We start from the raw sequence: 24,085 nt of genomic DNA, 5'->3' as shown, positions 1-24,085 counted from the left end.
GGGGTCTCCTACTACAGGACACAGTAGGAGGGGGGTCTCCTACTACAGGACACAGTACGGGGGGGGGGGGGTCTCCTACTACAGGACACAGTACGGGGGGGGGGTCTCCTACTACAGGACACAGTAGGAGGGGGGTCTCCTACTACAGGACACAGTACGGGGGGGTCTCCTACTACAGGACACAGTAGGAGGGGGGTCTCCTACTACAGGACACAGTAGGGGGGGGTCTACTACAGGACACAGTACGGGGGGGGGGGGGTCTCCTACTACAAGACACAGTACGGGGGGGTCTCCTACTACAGGACACAGTAGGGGGGGGGGGTCTCCTACTACAGGACACAGTAGGGGGGGGGGTCTCCTACTACAGGACACAGTAGGGGGGGGTCTCCTACTACAGGACACAGTAGGAGGGGGGTCTCCTACTACAGGACACAGTACGGGGGGGTCTCCTACTACAGGACACAGTAGGGGGGGGGTCTCCTACTACAGGACACAGTACGGGGGGGGGGTCTCCTACTACAGGACACAGTACGGGGGGGGGGGGTCTCCTACTACAGGACACAGTAGGAGGGGGGTCTCCTACTACAGGACACAGTACGGGGGGGGGGGGTCTCCTACTACAGGACACAGTAGGAGGGGGGTCTCCTACTACAGGACACAGTACGGGGGGGGTCTCCTACTACAGGACACAGTAGGAGGGGGGTCTCCTACTACAGGACACAGTAGGGGGGGGGTCTCCCACTACAGGACACAGTAGGAGGGGGGTCTACTACAGGACACAGTACGGGGGGGGGGGGGTCTCCTACTACAAGACACAGTACGGGGGGGTCTCCTACTACAGGACACAGTAGGGGGGGGGTCTCCTACTACAGGACACAGTAGGGGGGGGGGGACTCCTACTACAGGACACAGTACGGGGGGTCTCCTACTACAGGACACAGTAGGAGGGGGGTCTCCTACTACAAGACACAGTACGGGGGGGGGGGTCTCCTACTACAAGACACAGTACAGGGGGGTCTCCTACTACAGGACACAGTAGGGGGGGGGGTCTCCCACTACAGGACACAGTAGGAGGGGGGTCTCCTACTACAGGACACAGTAGGGGGGGGGGGTCTCCTACTACAGGACACAGTAGGGGGGGGGGTCTCCTACTACAGGACACAGTAGGGGGGGGTCTCCTACTACAGGACACAGTAGGAGGGGGGTCTCCTACTACAGGACACAGTACGGGGGGGTCTCCTACTACAGGACACAGTAGGGGGGGGGTCTCCTACTACAGGACACAGTACGGGGGGGGGGTCTCCTACTACAGGACACAGTACGGGGGGGGGGGGTCTCCTACTACAGGACACAGTAGGAGGGGGGTCTCCTACTACAGGACACAGTACGGGGGGGGGGGGGTCTCCTACTACAGGACACAGTAGGAGGGGGGTCTCCTACTACAGGACACAGTACGGGGGGGGGTCTCCTACTACAGGACACAGTAGGAGGGGGGTCTCCTACTACAGGACACAGTAGGGGGGGGGTCTCCCACTACAGGACACAGTAGGAGGGGGGTCTACTACAGGACACAGTACGGGGGGGGGGGGGTCTCCTACTACAAGACACAGTACGGGGGGGTCTCCTACTACAGGACACAGTAGGGGGGGGGTCTCCTACTACAGGACACAGTAGGGGGGGGGGGACTCCTACTACAGGACACAGTACGGGGGGTCTCCTACTACAGGACACAGTAGGAGGGGGGTCTCCTACTACAAGACACAGTACGGGGGGGGGGGGTCTCCTACTACAAGACACAGTACAGGGGGGTCTCCTACTACAGGACACAGTAGGGGGGGGGTCTCCCACTACAGGACACAGTAGGAGGGGGGTCTCCTACTACAGGACACAGTAGGGGGGGGGTCTCCTACTACAGGACACAGTAGGGGGGGGGGTCTCCTACTACAGGACACAGTAGGGGGGGGGGTCTCCTACTACAGGACACAGTAGGAGGGGGGTCTCCCACTACAGGACACAGTAGGGGGGGGGGGTCTCTCACTACAGGACACAGTAGGGGGGGGGTCTCCTACTACAGGACACAGTAGGGGGGGGGGGACTCCTACTACAGGACACAGTACGGGGGGTCTCCTACTACAGGACACAGTAGGAGGGGGGTCTCCTACTACAAGACACAGTACGGGGGGGGGGGTCTCCTACTACAAGACACAGTACAGGGGGGTCTCCTACTACAGGACACAGTAGGGGGGGGGTCTCCCACTACAGGACACAGTAGGAGGGGGGTCTCCTACTACAGGACACAGTAGGGGGGGGGTCTCCTACTACAGGACACAGTAGGGGGGGGGGTCTCCTACTACAGGACACAGTAGGGGGGGGGGGTCTCCTACTACAGGACACAGTAGGAGGGGGGTCTCCCACTACAGGACACAGTAGGGGGGGGGGGTCTCTCACTACAGGACACAGTAGGGGGGTCTCTCACTACAGGACACAGTAGGAGGGGGGTCTCCCACTACAGGACACAGTAGGAGGGGGGGGGGGTCTCTCACTACAGGACACAGTAAGAGGGGGGGGGTCTCTCACTACAGGACACAGTAGGGGGGTCTTATCATGAAGGACAGTTACTTACAGTCTTGTTTGGCCAGTTGTATTTCTCAAAGACGTCTTGCACCCGATCCTCGCCGCCGTCCGTGAACATCATAATCATCTTATTACAGTTCGCACGAGTGACATTTGTCTGCGGTTAATAGAGAAATGAGCGTGACACCTGCTGCCGGCGATAGCGACGCACTGCGCGTGACACCTGCTGCCGGCGATAGCGACGCACTGCGCGTGACACCTGCTGCCGGCGATAGCGACGCACTGCGCGTGACACCTGCTGCCGGCGATAGCGACGCACTGCGCGTGACACCTGCTGCCGGCGATAGCGACGCACTGCGCGTGACACCTGCTGCCGGCGATAGCGACGCACTGCGCGTGACACCTGCTGCCGGCGATAGCGACGCACTGCGCGTGACTCCTGCTGCCGGCGATAGCGACGCACTGCGCGTGACACCTGCTGCCGGCGATAGCGACGCACTGCGCGTGACACCTGCTGCCGGCGATAGCGACGCACTGCGCGTGACACCTGCTGCCGGCGATAGCGACGCACTGCGCGTGACACCTGCTGCCGGCGATAGCGACGCACTGCGCGTGACACCTGCTGCAGACGATAGTGAAGCACTGCGCGTGACACCAGCTGCCGGCGATAGCGAAGCACTGCGCGTGACACCAGCTGCCGACGATAGCGAAGCACTGCGCGTGACACCTGCTGCCGGCGATAGCGACGCACTGCGCGTGACACCTGCTGCCGGCGATAGAGACGCACTGAGCGTGACACCTGCTGCCGGTGATAGCGACGCACTGCGCGTGACACCTGCTGCCGGCGATAGAGACGCACTGCGCGTGACACCTGCTGCCGGCGATAGAGACGCACTGAGCGTGACACCTGCTGCCGGTGATAGCGACGCACTGCGCGTGACACCTGCTGCCGGCGATAGAGACGCACTGCGCGTGATACCTGCTGCTGGGGATAGTGACGCACCGCGTGTGACGGGATACCTGCTGGCGATGGTGACGCACTGCGCGTGACACCTGCTGCCGGCGATAGCGACGCACTGCGCGTGACACCTGCTGCCGGCGATAGAGACGCACTGCGTGCGATACCTGCTGCCGGCGATAGCGACGCACCGCGTGTGACGTGACACCTGCTGCCGGCGATAGCGACACACTGCGCATGACACCTGCTGCCGGCGATAGCGACACACTGCGCGTGACACCTGCTGCCGGCGATAGCGACGCACTGCGTGCGATACCTGCTGCCGGCGATAGCGACGCACCGCGTGTGACGTGACACCTGCTGCCGGCGATAGCGACACACTGCGCGTGACACCTGCTGCCGGCGATAGCGACACACTGCGCGTGACACCTGCTGCCGGCGATAGAGACGCACTGCGTGCGATACCTGCTGCCGGCGATAGCGACGCACCGCGTGTGACGTGACACCTGCTGCCGGCGATAGCGACGCACTGCGCGTGACACCTGCTGCCGGCGATAGCGACACACTGCGCGTGACACCTGCTGCCGGCGATAGCGACGCACTGCGTGCGATACCTGCTGCCGGCGATAGCGACGCACCGCGTGTGACGTGACACCTGCTGCCGGCGATAGCGACGCACTGCGCGTGACACCTGCTGCCGGCGATAGCGACACACTGCGCGTGACACCTGCTGCCGGCGATAGCGACGCACTGCGTGCGATACCTGCTGCCGGCGATAGCGACGCACCGCGTGTGACGTGACACCTGCTGCCGGCGATAGCGACGCACTGCGCGTGACACCTGCTGCCGGCGATAGCGACACACTGCGCGTGACACCTGCTGCCGGCGATAGCGACGCACTGCGCGTGACACCTGCTGCCGGCGATAGCGACGCACTGCGCGTGACACCTGCTGCAGGCGATAGCGACGCACTGCGCGTGACACCTGCTGCCGGCGATAGCGATGCGGCGCGCCCCTGATATGTCACGGCTATTTGTAGCTCCTGTAACTCACATTCTGGAGCTGGCTGAAGGCGTACTCGAAGCCAGCCTTGTAGTCGGTGGTCCCGCGCGCCACCATGTCCTGCACGGCCTCTTTGATCACCTTTTTATTCCTCACATTGGCCTGGACCAGCTGCCGGAAGCAGGACACGGGCTCTGCCTTCTCATGAAACTGCCGACAACGCAGATGATTACAACTCCGCACACAACATTGGCTGCAATAGTCTGCAGAGTGCGGGGGCACTTACCGAAGCCACGGTCACATAGTCATCATCCGACAGGGTGTCCAGCATCTCCATGACGGACGTCTTCATGAGCTTCAGGGTGAGACCGCTCACGCTGCCGCTCCTGTAGGACACAGACATGGTGTGTACAGAGAGGACGCCCCGTACGTCTCCGCATATAGAGAGGGGTATCCCCCCCGCCCCCATGTGAAGGTGCCAGTCTTCACTGTTGCTCTGGCATGCTATTCAATCCGCTATAGGCCCCTGCCAGATAGCACAGGCTGCAGTGTAAAGAATTTTGGGAGGACGCTGACGACTCTAGACTGTCATGGCGGCCACCGGACGAAGGTGCCGCTCAGCGGCTCTGAACTAAACCGCATGACATTGCAGCGGCTGGCCACCTGACAGCGGAGCCGCACTTTACAATCTAGCGCTGAGGCCGTCATGGCGCTGCCACGTTATTGGCGACTGGAAGTGACCCATTAATTCAGAAAGAAAAACGTGAAGGTGAGCGGACGCCGCGCGGGGAATGTCAGCTCCGGGGGTGAACACCTGACATTCACACTGCAAGAGAACGACTCTGAACTGCGGGGAAGGGGGGCGTTTAACGGAGGGAATATTACGCCACAAACACGAGCAAATATCAGAAGCATGTTAAAGGGCGACTCCACCCAAAATACCCGAGACCCACACACCTGATACTACAGGAGCATCTATTACTGCTGACAACCTGCCTGTACATCCTGTCTGAGAGGTAGTCACAGCCCCGCCCCCTGCTGATGACATCACTGATTATATAGATAGATCAAGTTGCAGGACATTGGGGATTTTCTCGGATTCGTCAGGTTATCATCTGTCTGTATTTTGGCGGTTCTACTCGGATGACGCCATTGGGGCGCCGGTTACTTACACGTCCACTATGATCACCATGTCCTTCGGCGAGGACGCCCCCTGGATGTACCTGCAGACAGATCAGAAAACAGCATCAATATCCGCCAGCGACGCTAAGGTCTGATAACAGAGCAGCAGCACGTGAACTGCGGGGGGCGCGTCCCTTTAAGGCGAGATCTGGCGAGAGTACCACGCAATACGGGTTAATCGCAAATTTATCCCCTGGATGAACATAATAATGGGGCCGCAATAACGATTCCGCGGAAGATCACTTTCTGGGGTTGTCGCTGATCAATCGCCTTGTTTGCCGTGAAAATGGCAATAACTGCACCAGTCCCAAAATATTGCGCAGTGGTTGATGATGCAGAATATGGCGACTTCTTGGCCACGCTCTTTCGTCACTGCTCGGTGGCTCGCGGTGCCGGCGTTTGCTCTATTTGGCCCCTCCCCCACAGACGGTGCGAAGCGTTCACCCCCTTAATCGCACTCCTCTGCCGACGGCAGAACGTATCCATAACAATGTACACAGGAGCGGCCTCCAGGTACCGCCGCCGCCAATCGAGGCATTTTCCAGCGGCGATGATGCGTGAAATGAAAATTGGACGGGGTCCTCAGGGGTGGGGGAGGGAGACGGACGATGAGAGCGGGCAGACGCCGAGGATCGCGCATCCACCGGGGGGCGACGTGCAACACACGGCAAACTTATCAGAAAATGGCGCCATTTCTGTAAAAGAAGGGGTGCGGCTACGGAGACGACATTGTAACAAAAGTAGCAAATCCCAGCAGTGAAACTCTACACAGAAAAAGATGGCGGCTCCACAGAGGGCCCACCACCGACATGGAGAAGACCTCGGCAGAGGACTGCCCGGCCGTACTCACCAGGGCCTCCTGCGGACATCGTACAGGTCGATCTTGCTGGGTGCCCTCCAGGGGGTGGCTGCGGTGACAGACAGCAGAGTTAGTGTCCCCTCTGTATTTGGGAATCCTCCCACCGGATCTGCGCTCATTCTTCCTGCGGCCGCCATCACCCCCCGTAGCTGACCGCGCTGCTCTTACCTGGGTAATATCGGGTGACACCGGTGGCGCTGCCGAACACCTGCCACAGCAACGTGGGGTCCTCCTGCCGATTCTGGATGAAGATGTTCTCTAAGGCGTCCGTCCAGTTCAGCTCATTCAGGATGACCGTGGCTGGGGAGACAAGGGGGTGACTAGGGTCAGCGGGGTCTGCACGGGGGGCAGCAAGCGAGAGAGAAAAATGCCCAGGAAGAGGCGGAGTCAGCGAGGGAAAGTGGTATTTGGGGTTCACATACTTTAAATTCAGTGGAGGGTTAATGCAATTAAAGGGCCGGTGTCCCATCTTCAGTAGACAGAGCTCAAACTCACTATTTTCAAGACCCTGCTTGCCATCAGTGAATAGAAACATCAGCTGCCTGTAAACAGTCCTGTTCTCAGATTTTCACCGAGTGAAGACGATCCTCTGTGAGCTAGGCAGACTAGACTTACACACATACACTGTAACAAACCCTCAGCTGTGAGAGCAGCAGTGGATCAAGGCAGGTTTCAAACCTCTGAATAAAAAAAAATATATAATAGTTCCCATTCAATGACAGCAAGCAGAGGTATTGCAAACGCAAAGGAGTGAGACGAACAATCTGTCTGCAGCAAATGTTACAGCTTGTTACTGCTGGTGGAATGGGGAAAACTACAACCCCCAGCATGCCCTGACGGATGAGAAGTCACATGACACGAGTCCAGCAGCTGCAGCGGGGTCCTCTGGGGGGCAGTGGCGAGGTTGCAGCGGGGTCCTCTGGGGGGCAGTGGCGACACTCACAGCCCTTGTAGATGTCGGTCGGGATCTGCACCGCCGAGTACGAGTAATTCACTTTAGTCCTGAAGTTCGGATCATCGCTGAACTCCAGTTTCAGGGAGTTTGACGCCTCCCCGGACTCCTCCTCGCCCTCCGGGTCATCCTAGAAGAAGCAAAATACCATGAGCACCAGCCGGGGCGAGAGGGGCCGCGGGTCACAGCAGACAACACCCCACTCACATATTCCGTGTCCGCCTTGGAATCGTAATATTCAATATCTTCCTCCTATCAAAGAAGAAACAAAGTGTGAGAAATGGAGAGGATGGGGGTAAGAAACCTGCACAGGGGTCCTGAAATCCTCTGTGCTGCTGGAGACCCTGCTCCTTCCACTATGTAACTCTCAGCCTGTGACCTCCACAGGATCAGCACACTCCTCTCCTGAATTCCTCTGTGCTGCTGGGACCCTGCTCCTTCCACCATGCAACTATCTGCCTGTGACCTCCATATGATCAGTATGCGGATCTCCTGAAACACTCTGTGCTGCTGAGGACGCTGCTCCTTCCACTATGTAACTCTCAGCCTGTGACCTCCACAAGATCAGCACACTCCTCTCCTGAAATCCTCTGTGCTGCTGGGGACCCTGCTCCTTCCACCATGCAACTATCTGCCTGTGACCTCCATATGATCAGTATGCGGATCTCCTGAAACACTCTGTGCTGCTGAGGACGCTGCTCCTTCCACTATGTAACTCTCAGCCTGTGACCTCCACAAGATCAGCACACTCCTCTCCTGAAATCCTCTGTGCTGCTGGGAGGACCCTGCTCCTTCCTCTATGTAACTCTCAGCCTGTGACCTCCACAAGATCAGCACACTGCTCTCCTGAAATCCTCTGTGCTGCTGGGACCCTGCTCCTTCCACTATGTAACTCTCTTCCTGTCACCTCCACAAGATCAGCACACTCCCCTCCTGAAATCCTCTGTGCTGCTGGGACCCTGCTCCTTCCACTATGTAACTCTCAGCCTGTAACCTCCACAAGATCAGCACACTGCTCTCCTGAATTCCTCTGTGCTGCTGGGACCCTGCTCCTTCCTCTATGTAACTCTCAGCCTGTGACCTCCACAAGATCAGCACACTGCTCTCCTGAAATCCTCTGTGCTGCTGGAGACCCTGCTCCTTCCACCATGCAACTATCTGCCTGTGACCTCCATATGATCAGTATGCGGATCTCCTGAAACACTCTGTGCTGCTGAGGATGCTGCTCTCAAGGGTCCATTGTCCTCTGTGTCATTAGTCTGGGATGTTATGTAACCGCTCTGTAACAATGTATCAGACCGAGGGGCAGTGCTGGGGGGCCGCACGCCCCTTCCCCTGAATTACACCGCTGATTATACACATTAACCCCCTCCTCCCTACGCAGTCAGTCCGTGCACCGACGGTAGCCGACCATTGCGTCTTCCTGGCTACAGAGCTGCGCTCCATCTGTCTGCAGCAGCTCCATTCCATTGCTATTCCAGTCATTCATCCCCCGATCCCTGCACCCCTCCCCCTCCCCCTCCGCGATCCCCATCCCGCTGACCCCCTCCCCCCTCTCCTCGCCCTGGAGCGTAATGAAACCTGACATTATATCAAACATTATAAAGACTCTCATTTGATGAAGATCATTCGTCAACACACAAAGCTATTAACCAGCAGAAAAGCCTCGCCGCGCGCCGCTCCCCGAGCACGTGCGCAGTGTATGAGAGCGCCGCACCGCGCGCCGCACATGCATCCAGACTGCAAATCACACGCTCCGCGCTCCCAACCACCGCCGCTCAGGTGAACTCGGCCCCAAGGTCATTGCCAAGGACGAGACTGAGAAATCCTTCTCCCGCACGTCACGGACCGCAGAGAAAAACGAGCGCCATAGGACGGTATTCAGACTGAAGAGAGAGAATGAGCAAGAGTACGGAGGAACGCTGAACCTCGGGCCTCAGGAGCGTCAGGATGTACACAGGAGCAGTATTATAGCAGTTATATTCCTGTACACAGGAGCAGTATTATAGTAGTTATATTCTTATACATAGGAGGTAGTATTATAGTAGTTATATTCTTGTACATAGGAGCAGTATTATAGTAGTTATATTCTTGTACATAGGAGCAGTATTATAGTAGTTATATTCTTGTACATAGGAGCAGTATTATAGTAGTTATATTCCTGTACATAGGAGCGGTATTATAGTAGTTATATTCTTGTACATAGGAGCAGTATTATAGCAGTTATATTACTGTACACAGGAGCAGCATTATAGCAGTTATATTACTGTACATAGGAGGCAGTATTATAGTAGTTATATTCTTGTACATAGGAGGCAGTATTATAGTAGTTATATTCTTGTACATAGGAGGCAGCATTATAGCAGTTATATTACTGTACACAGGAGCGGTATTATAGTAGTTATATTACTGTACACAGGAGCAGCATTATAGTAGTTATATTACTGTACATAGGAGCGGTATTATAGTAGTTATATTCTTGTACATAGGAGCAGTATTATAGCAGTTATATTACTGTACACAGGAGCGGTATTATAGTAGTTATATTACTGTACATAGGAGCAGTATTATAGTAGTTATATTCTTGTACATAGGAGGCAGTATTATAGTAGTTATATTCTTGTACATAGGGGCAGTATTATAGTAGTTATATTCTTGTACACAGGAGCAGTATTATAGTAGTTATATTACTGTACATAGGAGCGGTATTATAGTAGTTATATTCTTGTACATAGGAGCAGTATTATAGTAGTTATAGTCTTGTACATAGGAGCAGTATTATAGCAGTTATATTACTGTACATAGGAGCAGGTATTATAGTAGTTATATTACTGTACATCAGGAGCGGTATTATAGTAGTTATATTACTGTACATAGGAGCAGTATTATAGTAGTTATATTCTTGTACATAGGAGCAGTATTATAGTAGTTATATTCTTGTACATAGGAGGCAGTATTATAGTAGTTATGTTCTTGTACATAGGAGCAGTATTATAGTAGTTATATTCTGTACATAGGAGCAGTATTATAGTAGTTATATTCTTGTACATAGGAGCAGTATTATAGTAGTTATATTCTTGTACATAGGAGCAGTATTATAGTAGTTATATTCTTGTACATAGGAGCAGTATTATAGTAGTTATATTCTTGTACATAGGAGCAGTATTATAGTAGTTATATTCTTGTACATAGGAGCAGTATTATAGTAGTTATATTCTTGTACATAGGAGCAGTATTATAGTAGTTATATTCTTGTACATAGGAGCAGTATTATAGTAGTTATATTCTTGTACATAGGAGCAGTTATTCTAGTAGTTATATTCTTGTACACAGGAGCAGTATTATAGTAGTTATATTCTTGTACACAGGAGCAGTATTATAGCAGTTATATTCTTGTACACAGGAGCAGTATTATAGCAGTTATATTACTGTACACAGGAGCAGTATTATAGCAGTAATATTACTGTACATAGGAGCAGTATTATAGCAGTAATATTACTGTACATAGGAGCAGTATTATAGCAGTTATATTCATGTACATAGGAGGCGGTATTATAGTAGTTATATTCTTGTACATAGAAGCAGTATTATAGTAGTATATTCCTTGTACATAGGAGCAGTATTATAGTAGTTATATTCTTGTACATAGGAGGCAGTATTATAGTAGTTATATTCTTAGTACATAGGAGGCAGTATTATAGTAGTTATATTCTTGTACATAGGAGCAGTATTATAGTAGTTATAGTCTTGTACATAGGAGCAGTATTATAGTAGTTATATTCTTGTACAGAGGAGCAGTATTATAGTAGTTATATTCTTGTACATAGGAGCAGTATTATTGTAGTTATATTCTTGTACAGAGGAGCAGTATTATAGTAGTATATTCCTGTGCATAAGAGGCAGTATTATTGTAGTTATATTCTTGCACATAGGAGCAGTATTATAGTAGTTATATTCTTGTACATAGGAGCAGTATTATAGTAGTTATATTCCTGTACATAGGAGCAGTATTATAGTAGTTATATTCTTGTATATAGGAGGCAGTATTATAGTAGTTATATTCTTGTACAGAGGAGCAGTATTATAGTAGTTATATTCTTGTACATAGGAGGCAGTATTATAGTAGTTATATTCTTGTACATAGGAGGCAGTATTATAGTAGTTATATTCTTGTACATAGGAGCAGTATTATAGTAGTTATATTCTTGTACATAGGAGGCAGTATTATAGTAGTTATATTCTTGTACATAGGAGGCAGTATTATAGTAGTTATATTCTTGTACATAGGAGCAGTATTATAGTAGTTATATTCCTGTACATAGGAGCAGTATTATAGTAGTTATATCCCTGTACATAGGAGGCAGTATTATAGCAGTTATATTCCTGTACATAAGAGCAGTATTATAGTAGTTATATTCTTGTACAGAGGAGCAGTATTATAGTAGTTATATTCTTGTACATAGGAGCAGTATTATAGTAGTTATATTCCTGTACATAGGAGCAGTATTATAGTAGTTATATCCCTGTACATAGGAGGCAGTATTATAGCAGTTATATTCCTGTACATAAGAGCAGTATTATAGTAGTTATATTCTTGTACAGAGGAGCAGTATTATAGTAGTTATATTCTTGTACATAGGAGGCAGTATTATAGTAGTTATATTCTTGTACATAGGAGGCAGTATTATAGTAGTTATATTCCTGTACATAGGAGCAGTATTATAGCAGTTATATTCCTGTACATAGAAGCAGTATTATAGTAGTTATATTCTTGTACAGAGGAGCAGTATTATAGTAGTTATATTCTTGTACATAGGAGCAGTATTATAGCAGTTATATCCCTGTACATAGGAGGCAGTATTATAGTAGTTATATTCTTGTACATAGGAGCAGTATTATAGTAGTTATATTCTTGTACATAGGAGCAGTATTATAGTAGTTATATTCTTGTACATAGGAGGCAGTATTATAGTAGTTATATTCTTGTACATAGGAGCAGTATTATAGTAGTTATAGTCTTGTACATAGGAGGCAGTATTATAGCAGTTATATTCCTGTACATAGGAGCAGTATTATAGTAGTTATATTCTTGTACATAGGAGCAGTATTATAGTAGTTATATTCCTGTACATAGGAGCAGTATTATAGTAGTTATATTCCTGTACATAGGAGCAGTATTATAGTAGTTATATTCTTGTACATAGGGGGCAGTATTATAGTAGTTATATTCCTGTACATAGGAGCAGTATTATAGTAGTTATATTCTTGTACATAGGAGCAGTATTATAGTAGTTATATTCTTGTACATAGGGGGCAGTATTATAGTAGTTATAGTCTTGTACATAGGAGGCAGTATTATAGCAGTTATATTCCTGTACATAGGAGCAGTATTATAGCAGTTATATTCCTGTACATAAGAGCAGTATTATAGTAGTTATACTCTTGTACATAGGAGCAGTATTATAGTAGTTTTATTCGTGTACATATGTGGCAGTATTATAGCAGTTATATTCTTGTACATAGGAGCAGTATTATAGTAGTTATATTCTTGTACATAGGAGCAGTATTATAGTAGTTATATTCTTGTACATAGGAGCAGTATTATAGTAGTTATATTCTTGTACATAGGAGCAGTATTATAGCAGTTATATTATTGCACATAGGAGCAGTATTATAGTAGTTATATTCTTGTACATAGGAGGCAGTATTATAGTAGTTATATTCCTGTACATAGGAGGTAGTATTATAGTAGTTATATTCTTGTACATAGGAGCAGTATTATAGTAGTTATATTCTTGTACATAGGAGCAGTATTATAGTAGTTATATTCTTGTACATAGGAGCAGTATTATAGTAGTTATATTCTTGTACATAGGAGCAGTATTATAGTAGTTATACTCTTGTACATAGGAGCAGTATTATAGTAGTTATACTCTTGTACATAGGAGCAGTATTATAGTAGTTATATTCGTGTACATATGTGGCAGTATTATAGTAGTTATATTCTTGTACATAGGAGCAGTACTATACTTGTCATATTCTGATCTATGGTCGTAGATGAGGTTCACATACTTTCGATTCTCCACTATAGTGTGTGCTGCTGTCCAGCGCCATCCTGACACAGAGTCTAATTATGTGACTGTCTCTGCCCCAGGACAGAGCATTTCATCAGATGGAATCATAATGACACAGATTTAACCCACGAGGAGTCTGCGGCTGCCGGTCACATGATGTCATCCTGCAGCGCAGATCATTAGGATCAGGACATGTCTGCACCTTGAGCAATATGTGTCAGGTCTGAGATCTGAAGGTGAATCGCTGGACTCTATGACGAGCCCCCCCATATAAACAACTAAAGGAACAAGACCGTTAAGGGGGAGAAAGCGCTGGCATCCCAGGTGGTGCAGAGACGGTTACACACTTCCATCTGTATTTTCTTCTACACATTGGCGCAGTGCACCGAAGAAAGGCAAATTGCTCCTAAGCTGAGGCGATGTCAGATTGCACCCCCGTCATTCTGTGAGCCTGGCACATCCATCCAGACAGCCGCCATCTGCTCTCCTGAGCCAACTGTCTGGACACCGTGCCCAGTGCGATGCCTGGACTTCAGAGAAAGCTTCAAACCAGCGGGAACGGCTGCTACAGGTGACCACCGGTGACCCCAGATCGAAGGGGGGGGGGGGGGGGGATAGCTTTAGCAATTTGCTGATGCACCAGCATGTGACTGATGGAAGCTTCAGGTGTTAGAGCTGTTGGGGCCGGCATTTTTTGCAGGACGATCTTTAGTTTTAATTGATACCATTTTACAGTGTGTGATTTTTTTTAATCACATTTTAGTACATTTTTGGTTAAGAGAAGTTATGACAGAATGGCCATTTTGACTCTTTTTTCCGTTACACCATTCGCCATATTTTTATATTTTAATTGTTAATTTTTTCTGTTATTCTAAGGAAAGGGGGGGGGGTGATTTAAATTTTTTGATTTTTTATATAAATATATATATTAGCTTTTTTATGGTTTTGTAGTTCGTGTTTGAGGCTAGACTTTTTTTTATTCTGTACCATCCATGAGAGCAAAATTGCTCATTTCTTATGTTGGTCTGCCACCTGCTGGGCAAAATAAGAATTGCATCTCAAATACCCTGGGTCTCTTCAAAGAGACTCGGCGTATTGAATTCTATTGCTGGCATCCTCATTGGCCGCAGAGGGTGCCAATAAGAAGCCCAAAAGCGCGTGCTTCCATTTTTAAAGTTTTAAGATGCAGAGATCACATGTGATCACGACATCTAAAGGCTTTAGATGATAATAACAATGCCAATCGCGGTCATTAGCCGTGGATCTCTGCTGTTGGAAACAGCGGAGACCGCTGGTCATAGTGCCCGTTGCATGCGCAAGCAGGCACCATGCTTACCCATCACCGTACATGTACGGCACAGGTAGAGAAATGGTTAAGACAACTTTACATAATGTCACATGATGTAGCCACATAGAAGTCTATGGGCTGCAAAACTGATCCGTCCCATTTCCGTTATGCAGGGGAGTCCTCTCCGGATCCCGAGTCCTCTCCTGCATAACGGAAACTGCACGGATCAGTTATGCAGCCCATAGACTTCTTTTATGACAGAATGAACAACAAAATGTCTCTAAAGGCATTCCATCATAGAATTACGTTATGGTCCGTGGTAACAGAATCCATAGCGCAATTCACCTTTAACCAACAAACGAAGTGTGAACAAATGTCATAAAATGAAATTCGCTCATCTCTACTAACTACATACAGATCATGCAGTCACCACTAGGGGGAGCTCACTACATACAGATTATACAGCCACCACTAGGGGGAGCTCACTACATACAGATTATACAGCCACCACTAGTGGGAGCTCACTACATACAGATTATACAGCCACCACTAGGGGGAGCTCACTACATACAGATTATACAGCCACCACTAGGGGGAGCTCACTATATACAGATTATACAGCCACCACTAGGGGGAGCTCACTACATACAGATTATACAGCCACCACTAGGGGGAGCTCACTATATACAGATTATACAGCCTCCACTAGAGGGAGCTCACTACATACAGATTATACAGCCACCACTAGGGGGAGCTCACTATATACAGATTATACAGCCTCCACTAGAGGGAGCTCACTACATACAGATTATACAGCCACCACTAGAGGGAGCTCACTACATACAGATTATACAGCCACCACTAGGGGGAGCTCACTACATACAGATTATACAGCCACCACTAGAGAGAGCTCACTACATACAGATTATACAGCCACCACTAGGGGGAGCTCACTACATACAGATTATACAGCCACCACTAGGGGGAGCTCACTACATACAGCTTATACAGCCACCACTAGGGGGAGCTCACTATATACAGATTATACAGCCTCCACTAGAGGGAGCTCACTACATACAGATTATACAGCCACCACTAGGGGGAGCTCACTACATACAGATTATACAGCCACCACTAGAGGGAGCTCACTACATACAGATTATACAGCCACCACTAGGGGGAGCTCACTACATACAGATTATACAGCCACCACTAGAGGGAGCTCACTACATACAGATTATACAGCCTCCACTAGGGGGAGCTCACTACATACAGATTATACAGCCTCCACTAGAGGGAGCTCACTACATACAGATTATACAGTCACCACTAGAGGGAGCTCACTACATACAGATTATACAGCCACCACTAGAGGGAGCTCACTGCATACAGATTATACAGCCACCACTAGGGGGAGCTCACTACATACAGATTATACAGCCACCACTAGGGGGAGCTCACTACATACAGATTATACAGCCACCACTAGAAGGAGCTCACTACATACAGATTATACAGCCACCACTAGAGGGAGCTCACTACATACAGATTATACAGCCTCCACTAGAGGGAGCTCACTACATACAGATTATACACCCACCACTAGAGGGAGCTCACTACATACAGATTATACAGCCAGCACTAGAGGGAGCTCACTACATACAGATTATACAGTCACCACTGGGGGAGCTCACTACATACAGATTATACAGCCACCACTAGAGGGAGCTCACTACATACCGATTATACAGCCACCACTAGAGGGAGCTCACTACATACAGATTATACAGCCACCACTAGGGGGAGCTCACTACATACAGATTATACAGCCACCACTAGAGGGAGCTCACTATATACAGATTTTATTACAAGACCCGGAGGCTCATATTGCTATTCTCCTTCTTTACTCTGACCAATAGCAGCAAAGAACAAATAAAAATATTGAAACATGTCATCAGCCCCTCCCCATAGTCTCTCTATAACAGGCCACACCGCCTGCAAATCCTCCTCTTTCTTTGCTGCTGACCGCAGATAAGTAGTGGGATTTATTGCTTGTGTCATTGTGTCCCACATATAGATTTGGTTTTATTTTGGGGTTTTCAGTTTTTATCTGTACTTGCTTTTCCCCCCTTTTGGGGCTATCTGAGAGTATATATATATTTATGTGGATATAGATTGTTTTTTCTTTTTAGGTTGTTCGCTCAGCCTGTGGCTATCAGGCGGTTAATTCGGCGCCTTCCCTCTCTTGTTGTGGGGCGCTTTTCATTTGCATCTCCCCCTTGTTCTGCCGTTCCGTGCCCTCCCTGTTCCCCCCCTTTGTCGGACGGCCCTTTTTTCCCGCCGCCACTTACCTCCGTGCGGCTGCAGCGGTTCTCTCTTTCATCCTTGCAGGCGCGCCCGAGATCTCGCGAGACGATTGCCCAGGCCCTTGCTGCCCATCCCGCTACCTCCCAAACCCCGCAGCCCGTCATGGTGTCCTCACCCACCGGGCCAGGGCCATCTGCCTCCAGAAAGAGAAATAAAGGTGATGATGTTTCCACCAATGTTGGCGCGCTTGGTCCGCGCAAGAGAGCCTGTACGCGTCGGGCAGAACGCACGCGCAACTGGAAAAGTGCTAGAGCACTGCAGGAGATGGATTCCGACTCTGATATCGGATCCAAGGAGGAGGCTATTGATGACGCCTTTGAGGAGGCAGAGGAGGACCCATCAGGGGTCATGGATGATAACCCCCTTCCCGGGTGTAGCTCCCTTATGTCTGCTGCAGAAGGTATGCCTGCACCTTTGACGGATCCCTCTGGGGAACCATTGTTCGACCCAGATTCGCTCCACCACCCCCGCTCGGCTGAGTGGTTACCGTTGGAGCACGTCTCCAAATATTTGGAGGCTAGAGTGCGATGTCCTCTTTCCAAAGAGGCTCGCAATAAGCTTAGGGCAGAATGCCCCAGACCCGTCATCCCTAACAGGGTATGCGAGACTCCGGCGGTCGACCCCAAGATGACGCAGTTCCTCGCCAAATCCGGTTGGAACCCGCGTAGGGGTCTGGAGTCGGCGCTAAGATCCTGCCAGGATAAACTCCTGGACATATTTGGCCCGCTGGCTAAACTATTTGACCTGGCGGAGGTGGCAAAAGCCGAGAACAAACAGGTTGATCCACTAGAATTACGCGAATGGGTACAAAGGGCCATTTGCATAGCAGGGAACGTGAATACTTCCTTGGCTATAGAGAGGCGAAAGGCCATCCTTTTCAAAATTGAGCCAAAATTGTCAAACCTGGCTCTTACGGAAGCTGGCAAGGAGGCCCAGGGCCTTTTATTTGGAGAACATTTCATTAAAGACCTAGGGAGGTTTGTGGGGGCTTTCACGGCCTTAGACAAGGCCCAGTCCTCCATGAAGCGAGTTTTTCACGGTAGGGTCTCTACCAGGGCCGGCAGCTTCAGGGGCCGCCTGTCCGGCCGTGCCCAATTTCAGTCCCGTGGTTCGGGCCGAGGCTCCTACTCCCAGAGGTCTTCATTCCAGGAGCACAGACGAGAACAGTCTTCGTTCTTCCCTTCACGAGGAAGCTCCTGGCGTCCAAGAGGATATCGAGGAAATCCGTCTTCTAGACGTCCCTACGGTGAGTCTACCAACTCATTTCAATTCTTTAAAGGCTTGTGTAGGGGGCAGACTACGTCTTTTTTCCCCAGCTTGGTCCCACATCACCTCGGACCGTTGGGTCCTGTCCACGGTCAGGGGTTTCCATATCGAGCTGACGTCCTCTCCACTATCCCTCCCACCCCCGCACCCGGCGATACTCTCAGCGGAGAACCGCATGCTGGTCGACTCAGAACTGTCGGACCTGGTCCGCAAAGGAGCCATAGAACCGGCTCCGATGTCCCCTGGCCTGATAATCAGCAATATTTTTCTAGTGGCAAAAAAGGGGGGCCAACTTCGGCCTGTTATCAATTTACGCGCCCTCAACGCGTTCGTCAGATACCGCCATTTCAAGATGGAGGGCATCCATCTCCTTCGGGACCTCCTTCAGATGGGCGATTGGATGGTCAAGCTGGACTTGAAGGACGCTTATCTTACTGTCCCAGTAGAGGACGCGTCCAGGAACCTTCTCTGTTTCTCTTGGCAGGACAGGATTTGGCGATTCACGTGCCTCCCGTTCGGCCTCTCTTCAGCTCCCTGGTGTTTCACCAAGCTGATGCGTCCGGCTATGGCGTGGCTGCGCAGTCGTGGAGTTCGTCTCATCATATATCTGGACGACATTCTGATTATGGCCCAGAATCGGTCAGTGTTACTGGATCATCTTCGCTGGACCATGGATCTTCTGTCAGATCTGGGTTTCCTCCTCAATCAGGAGAAGTCTTGCCTCACCCTGTCTCACGTGATGGAGTTCTTGGGGTTTCTGGTGGATGCCACGGCAGGGACGCTCAGCCTACCTCCGGCCAAGGTTCGGTCCATACGGAAGGAGTTGTGCAAAGCTCGGTCGTCTTCCCAGATCCCTCTACGCCATCTAGCCCGGATCATAGGGCTGCTGGCCTCGTCTATCCAGGCGGTTTTCCCAGCCCCGCTTCACTACCGGGCTCTACAGCGCCTGAAGATCTCCCACCTTCGGGCGGGGGCTTCCTATGCGGATTGGATCTCGCTGGACGAGGAGACCAAGGAGGAACTATCCTGGTGGATCCACAATCTGCGTGCGTGGAACGGCAAGGCGATCTTCGGCCATCGTCCGGATTTCGTGGTAGATTCGGATGCCAGCCTGTCAGGCTGGGGAGCTCACTGCGAGGGGATCACGACCGGAGGCGGTTGGTCAGAGGCCGAGGCGGGATTCCACATCAATGCGCTGGAACTGTTGGCTGGATCATTTGCAATCAAGATTTTCACGAAAGGCACGGCCAGATCCTGCATCCAACTTCGCATGGACAACGTGTCAGCGGTGCGGTACATCAATGGCATGGGCGGAACCCGCTCCACCATCTTGTCTCGTCTGGCGAAGGATTTCTGGGACTACTGTCTAGACAAGGAGTTGGTTGTTGGCGGAATATCTCCCTGGCGTCCAGAACATTCACGCGGATTGGAGCTCTCGGTATCTTTCCGATTCCAGCGACTGGCAGTTGGATCCCGCGGTGTTCCGTTCCTTAATGTCAATTTGGGGTCCTTGCTGCATCGACCTGTTTGCTTCCCGTCTCAACTCGCAACTACGACGTTTTTACAGTTGGCGCCCGGACCCGGAAGCCGAAGCGGTGGACGCATTTCTGCAGGATTGGTCCAGAGATCTGCTTTACGCGTTTCCTCCATTTCAGCTGATCCCGAGGACTCTGATTCAGGTGCGACGTTATTCGGCAGATCTGGTGCTGCTGGTCCCTTTTTGGAACTCCCAGTCGTGGTTTCCGCACCTTCTGGAGATGATGATGGAGATCCCGTACCTGCTCCCGACGTCTCAGACTCTCCTCCGAGGTCCGAATCACCAACCACATCCTCTTCTCCTGGACGGATCCCTGCGCCTGCTGGCGTGTCGGATTTCAGGGGACCCTGGGAGGTCTCAGGAGTTTCGGGAACAGCTAGAGTCCTCTTGGAAAATGCGTGGGCCCCTGGCACCAGAAGATCTTACAGATCGGCCTGGGGATCTTGGGCTCGCTGGTGCGTGGCTAGGGACTTGGATCCTGTATCGGCACCTGTGACAGAGATCTTGCATTTCCTTTCTTCTTTATTTGACCAGGGCAAGGCTTACCGCACAATCAGCCTGTTCAGATCGGCTATTTCTGCCTCTCACCAAGGGTTTGATGGTACTCCTGCGGGACAACATCCTTTAGTATGTCGTCTCCTGCGCGGTTCTCGGATGTCTCGTCCTCCTAGGCCTAGATTTTCTGCCACGTGGGATGTGTCTTGTGTCCTTTCTTTTTTGTCTTCTTGGCCTCAGAATACGGACCTTCCCTTCGGCAGCTGTCGGCGAAGCTCGTCACTCTCTTTTGCCTGATCTCCTGCAAGCGGGTTTCAGACGTCCGGGCTTTGGACTTTGATGCTCGCTCGTACACCCCGGAGGGGGTCTCTTTTGACATCTCGAGGAGGACTAAGACCCACATCCGGTCGGTGGCTTATCCTGCTTTCCCGGCTTCACCTTCACTTTGCCCAGTGGCCTGCCTCAGGGAGTATGAGGCTCGCACTTCTCCGCATCGGTCACGTGAGTTCCCGCATCTTTTCCTTTCGACCATTCGTCCTTTTGCCCCTGTGACCACTCCCACGCTGGCTAGGTGGATGAAGTGGATCATGGAGCTTGCGGGCGTGGATACTTCTGTTTTTTCGGCGCATTCTGCTAGGGGGGCGTCTGCTACCTCTTTGGCGGTTTCTGGCGCCAGACTGGAGGACATTTTGAAGCTGGCGGACTGGTCCAGAGTCTCCACGTTCAGGGAATTTTACTTCCGTCCAGGTCCTCACGTTTTTTCGTCAATTATTGAGAATTTGTCTTAACTTTGAACTTGCAATATGAGCCTCCGGGTCTTGTAATAAAATCAGGTGATTTTCCTATTTCATGACGTAAAGTCATGATTTTATTAAAGACACGGAGGCGAGTATTGCCCACCCTACGTTTTCACTCCCTGTGTGAGTTTTAAAGTTGGAATGATTTTTGATTGTGTGTCATTTGCATATTGATTTAACTCTATGAGTTTTTTCCTGAGTAGGTTTGTCGCAACCATTTGTTTGTGAATACGATGCACCAATTTGCTTCTATCATGGTTCTGTTTTCGCCTTTTTTCAGGTTGAGATCGGTCAGTTCCGTGGTGTCCTTTGTTCTACGTCCTGGTTCGGAGGGTCGGCAGTTTGGTTCCAGCCGGTCATGTGACGTGGACTGCTTCAGGAGGTTCTTCAAGGTCGTTCCTGGTGTTCCTGTTCGCTTCCGGATGGATGGCGCTTTTGTTCCCCGGCTGTTCCGGTTCCTGGTTGGCGGTTCGGTTCGGATTTACAAAGAAAGAGGAGGATTTGCAGGCGGTGTGGCCTGTTATAGAGAGACTATGGGGAGGGGCTGATGACATGTTTCAATATTTTTATTTGTTCTTTGCTGCTATTGGTCAGAGTAAAGAAGGAGAATAGCAATACTCGCCTCCGTGTCTTTAATAAAATCATGACTTTACGTCATGAAATAGGAAAATCACCTGATTATACAGCCTCCACTAGAGGGAGCTCACTACATACAGATTATACAGCCACCACTAGAGGGAGCTCACTACATACAGATTATACAGCCACCACTAGAGGGAGCTCACTACATACAGATTATACAGCCACCACTAGAGGGAGCTCACTACATACAGATTATACAGCCACCACTAGGGGGAGATCACTACATACAGATTATACAGCCACCACTAGAGGGAGCTCACTACATACAGATTATACAGCCACCACTAGAGGGAGGTCACTGCATACAGATTATACAGCCACCACTAGAGGGAGCTCACTACATACAGATTATACAGCCACCACTAGAGGGAGGTCACTACATACAGATTATACAGCCACCACTAGAGGGAGCTCACTACATACAGATTATACAGTCACCACTAGAGGGAGCTCACTACATACAGATTATACAGCCACCACTAGAGGGAGCTCACTACATACAGATTATACAGCCACCACTAGAGGGAGCTCACTACATACAGATTATACAGCCACCACTAGAGGGAGCTCACTACATACAGATTATACAGCCACCACTAGAGGGAGCTCACTGCATACAGATCATACAGCCACCACTAGGGGGAGCTCACTACATACAGATTATACAGCCACCACTAGAGGGAGCTCACTACATACAGATTATACAGTCACCACTAGAGGGAGCTCACTACATACAGATTATACAGCCACCACTAGAGGGAGCTCACTACATACAGATTATACAGCCACCACTAGAGGGAGGTCACTACATACAGATTATACAGCCACCACTAGGGGGAGCTCACTACATACAGATTATACAGCCACCACTAGAGGGAGCTCACTACATACAGATTATACAGCCACCACTAGAGGGAGCTCACTACATACAGATTATACAGCCACCACTAGGGGGAGCTCACTACATACAGATTATACAGCCACCACTAGAGGGAGCTCACTACATGCATTGATTGCAATAACTGCACAGAATGCAGGGAGCTCCCCCTGCTGGTGGCTGCACAGAATACTATCATGTGTCTCTAGGTGGATATGGAGCTCTGCACCAGAAAATTGAAAATCTCACCAATATAAAGATATATTAAGAACCTAATTAACCAAAACATCAGGTGTTAGAAGGCAGACGTCCACTTCAAAGCCAAGCAGAGGACTAAATCATTGTGAAGGCAGCTTTAGATGTAACTGGAGCATTTATGAACTGGTGGCGCAGCTTTTGAAGCTTGCTCGCTGGAGGAAGGGTAATGATGAGTGAAGAGAGTAAACAGGGCGGCAGTGAAGGAATCGCTCACGGAGCCGGTCACGAACGGACGGGTTCAGTAACGTCGTAGTCATTAAAATAAATTGTTCATTTGGCGACTCGCGCAGCCCAAGTCTTTGGGACTGACAGGAGGAGAATGAGGCTTGTAGGTAGAAATGGCCGTTTACGGTAAGGGTCGTGCAGACAGTGGAGCTGCGGTTGTTTACGTAAAATACACACGCGCTCCCCACAGAACACGCGGGCGCCCGGGGGGCGGAAGAGCACGCTCCATCCCCTTCATAACAACCTTGAAGCAATCAGTGAGCAGCCATGCAGGGGGTGCAATCAGAGAGGGGCAGACAGGAGGCGCGAGGTGAGTCCACGGCTCTGTGGCACATAACACCTCTTGGCCATCTGTCTGCACTGGGCAATGAGAAAACACAGGACGGCGCTGGCAGGATCCGCAGTACGAGCGGTGGAGGAGGGGGCGCAGGACATCTGGAGCAGGAGGGGACGGCGGCCTGCAGCCAGCCATCAGAGCACTGCGCCAATCGTGCACAGCCAAAGCAGGGCGAGGGGGCATGCATGTCATGGCATCCCTGGCACTACAAGACCCAGCACCTATACTCCAGTCACATGTGGAGCTGCATTCACAGTCCTGCTGAATGAATGTCTGTGCAGAGCATGCACTCCACTGCGCGGGATATGAGGGCTCATTCACCAACACTGGTGCAGAGCGGACTGCGAAATAATACCGCTGCGGGTGCTACATTCCCCCGCGCAGCGCATGTAAGG

The 24,085-nt window shown here is 50.4% G+C and overlaps 1 protein-coding gene across 1 annotated transcript in view; it reads right to left on the bottom strand.

The window, feature by feature from the left end:
- Nucleotides 1–24,085, bottom strand: part of CACNA2D2 (calcium voltage-gated channel auxiliary subunit alpha2delta 2) — a 120,837-nt gene that overhangs the window by 32,670 nt on the left and 64,082 nt on the right. The window contains exons 4-11 of the mRNA XM_044273012.1: nt 7,735–7,779; nt 7,519–7,657; nt 6,744–6,875; nt 6,567–6,624; nt 5,707–5,757; nt 4,821–4,920; nt 4,586–4,744; nt 2,624–2,731 (exon numbers count right to left, since the gene is read on the bottom strand). Coding sequence (XP_044128947.1) covers nt 2,624–2,731; nt 4,586–4,744; nt 4,821–4,920; nt 5,707–5,757; nt 6,567–6,624; nt 6,744–6,875; nt 7,519–7,657; nt 7,735–7,779 — 792 coding nt within the window. The remainder of the gene's footprint in view (nt 1–2,623; nt 2,732–4,585; nt 4,745–4,820; nt 4,921–5,706; nt 5,758–6,566; nt 6,625–6,743; nt 6,876–7,518; nt 7,658–7,734; nt 7,780–24,085) is intronic.

This window comes from Bufo gargarizans, unplaced genomic scaffold (genome assembly GCF_014858855.1).
Source record: "Bufo gargarizans isolate SCDJY-AF-19 unplaced genomic scaffold, ASM1485885v1 fragScaff_scaffold_335_pilon, whole genome shotgun sequence".
In the NCBI taxonomy this organism is placed as follows: Eukaryota; Metazoa; Chordata; class Amphibia; order Anura; family Bufonidae; genus Bufo; species Bufo gargarizans.
This window is presented reverse-complemented; position numbering and strand designations above follow the sequence as displayed.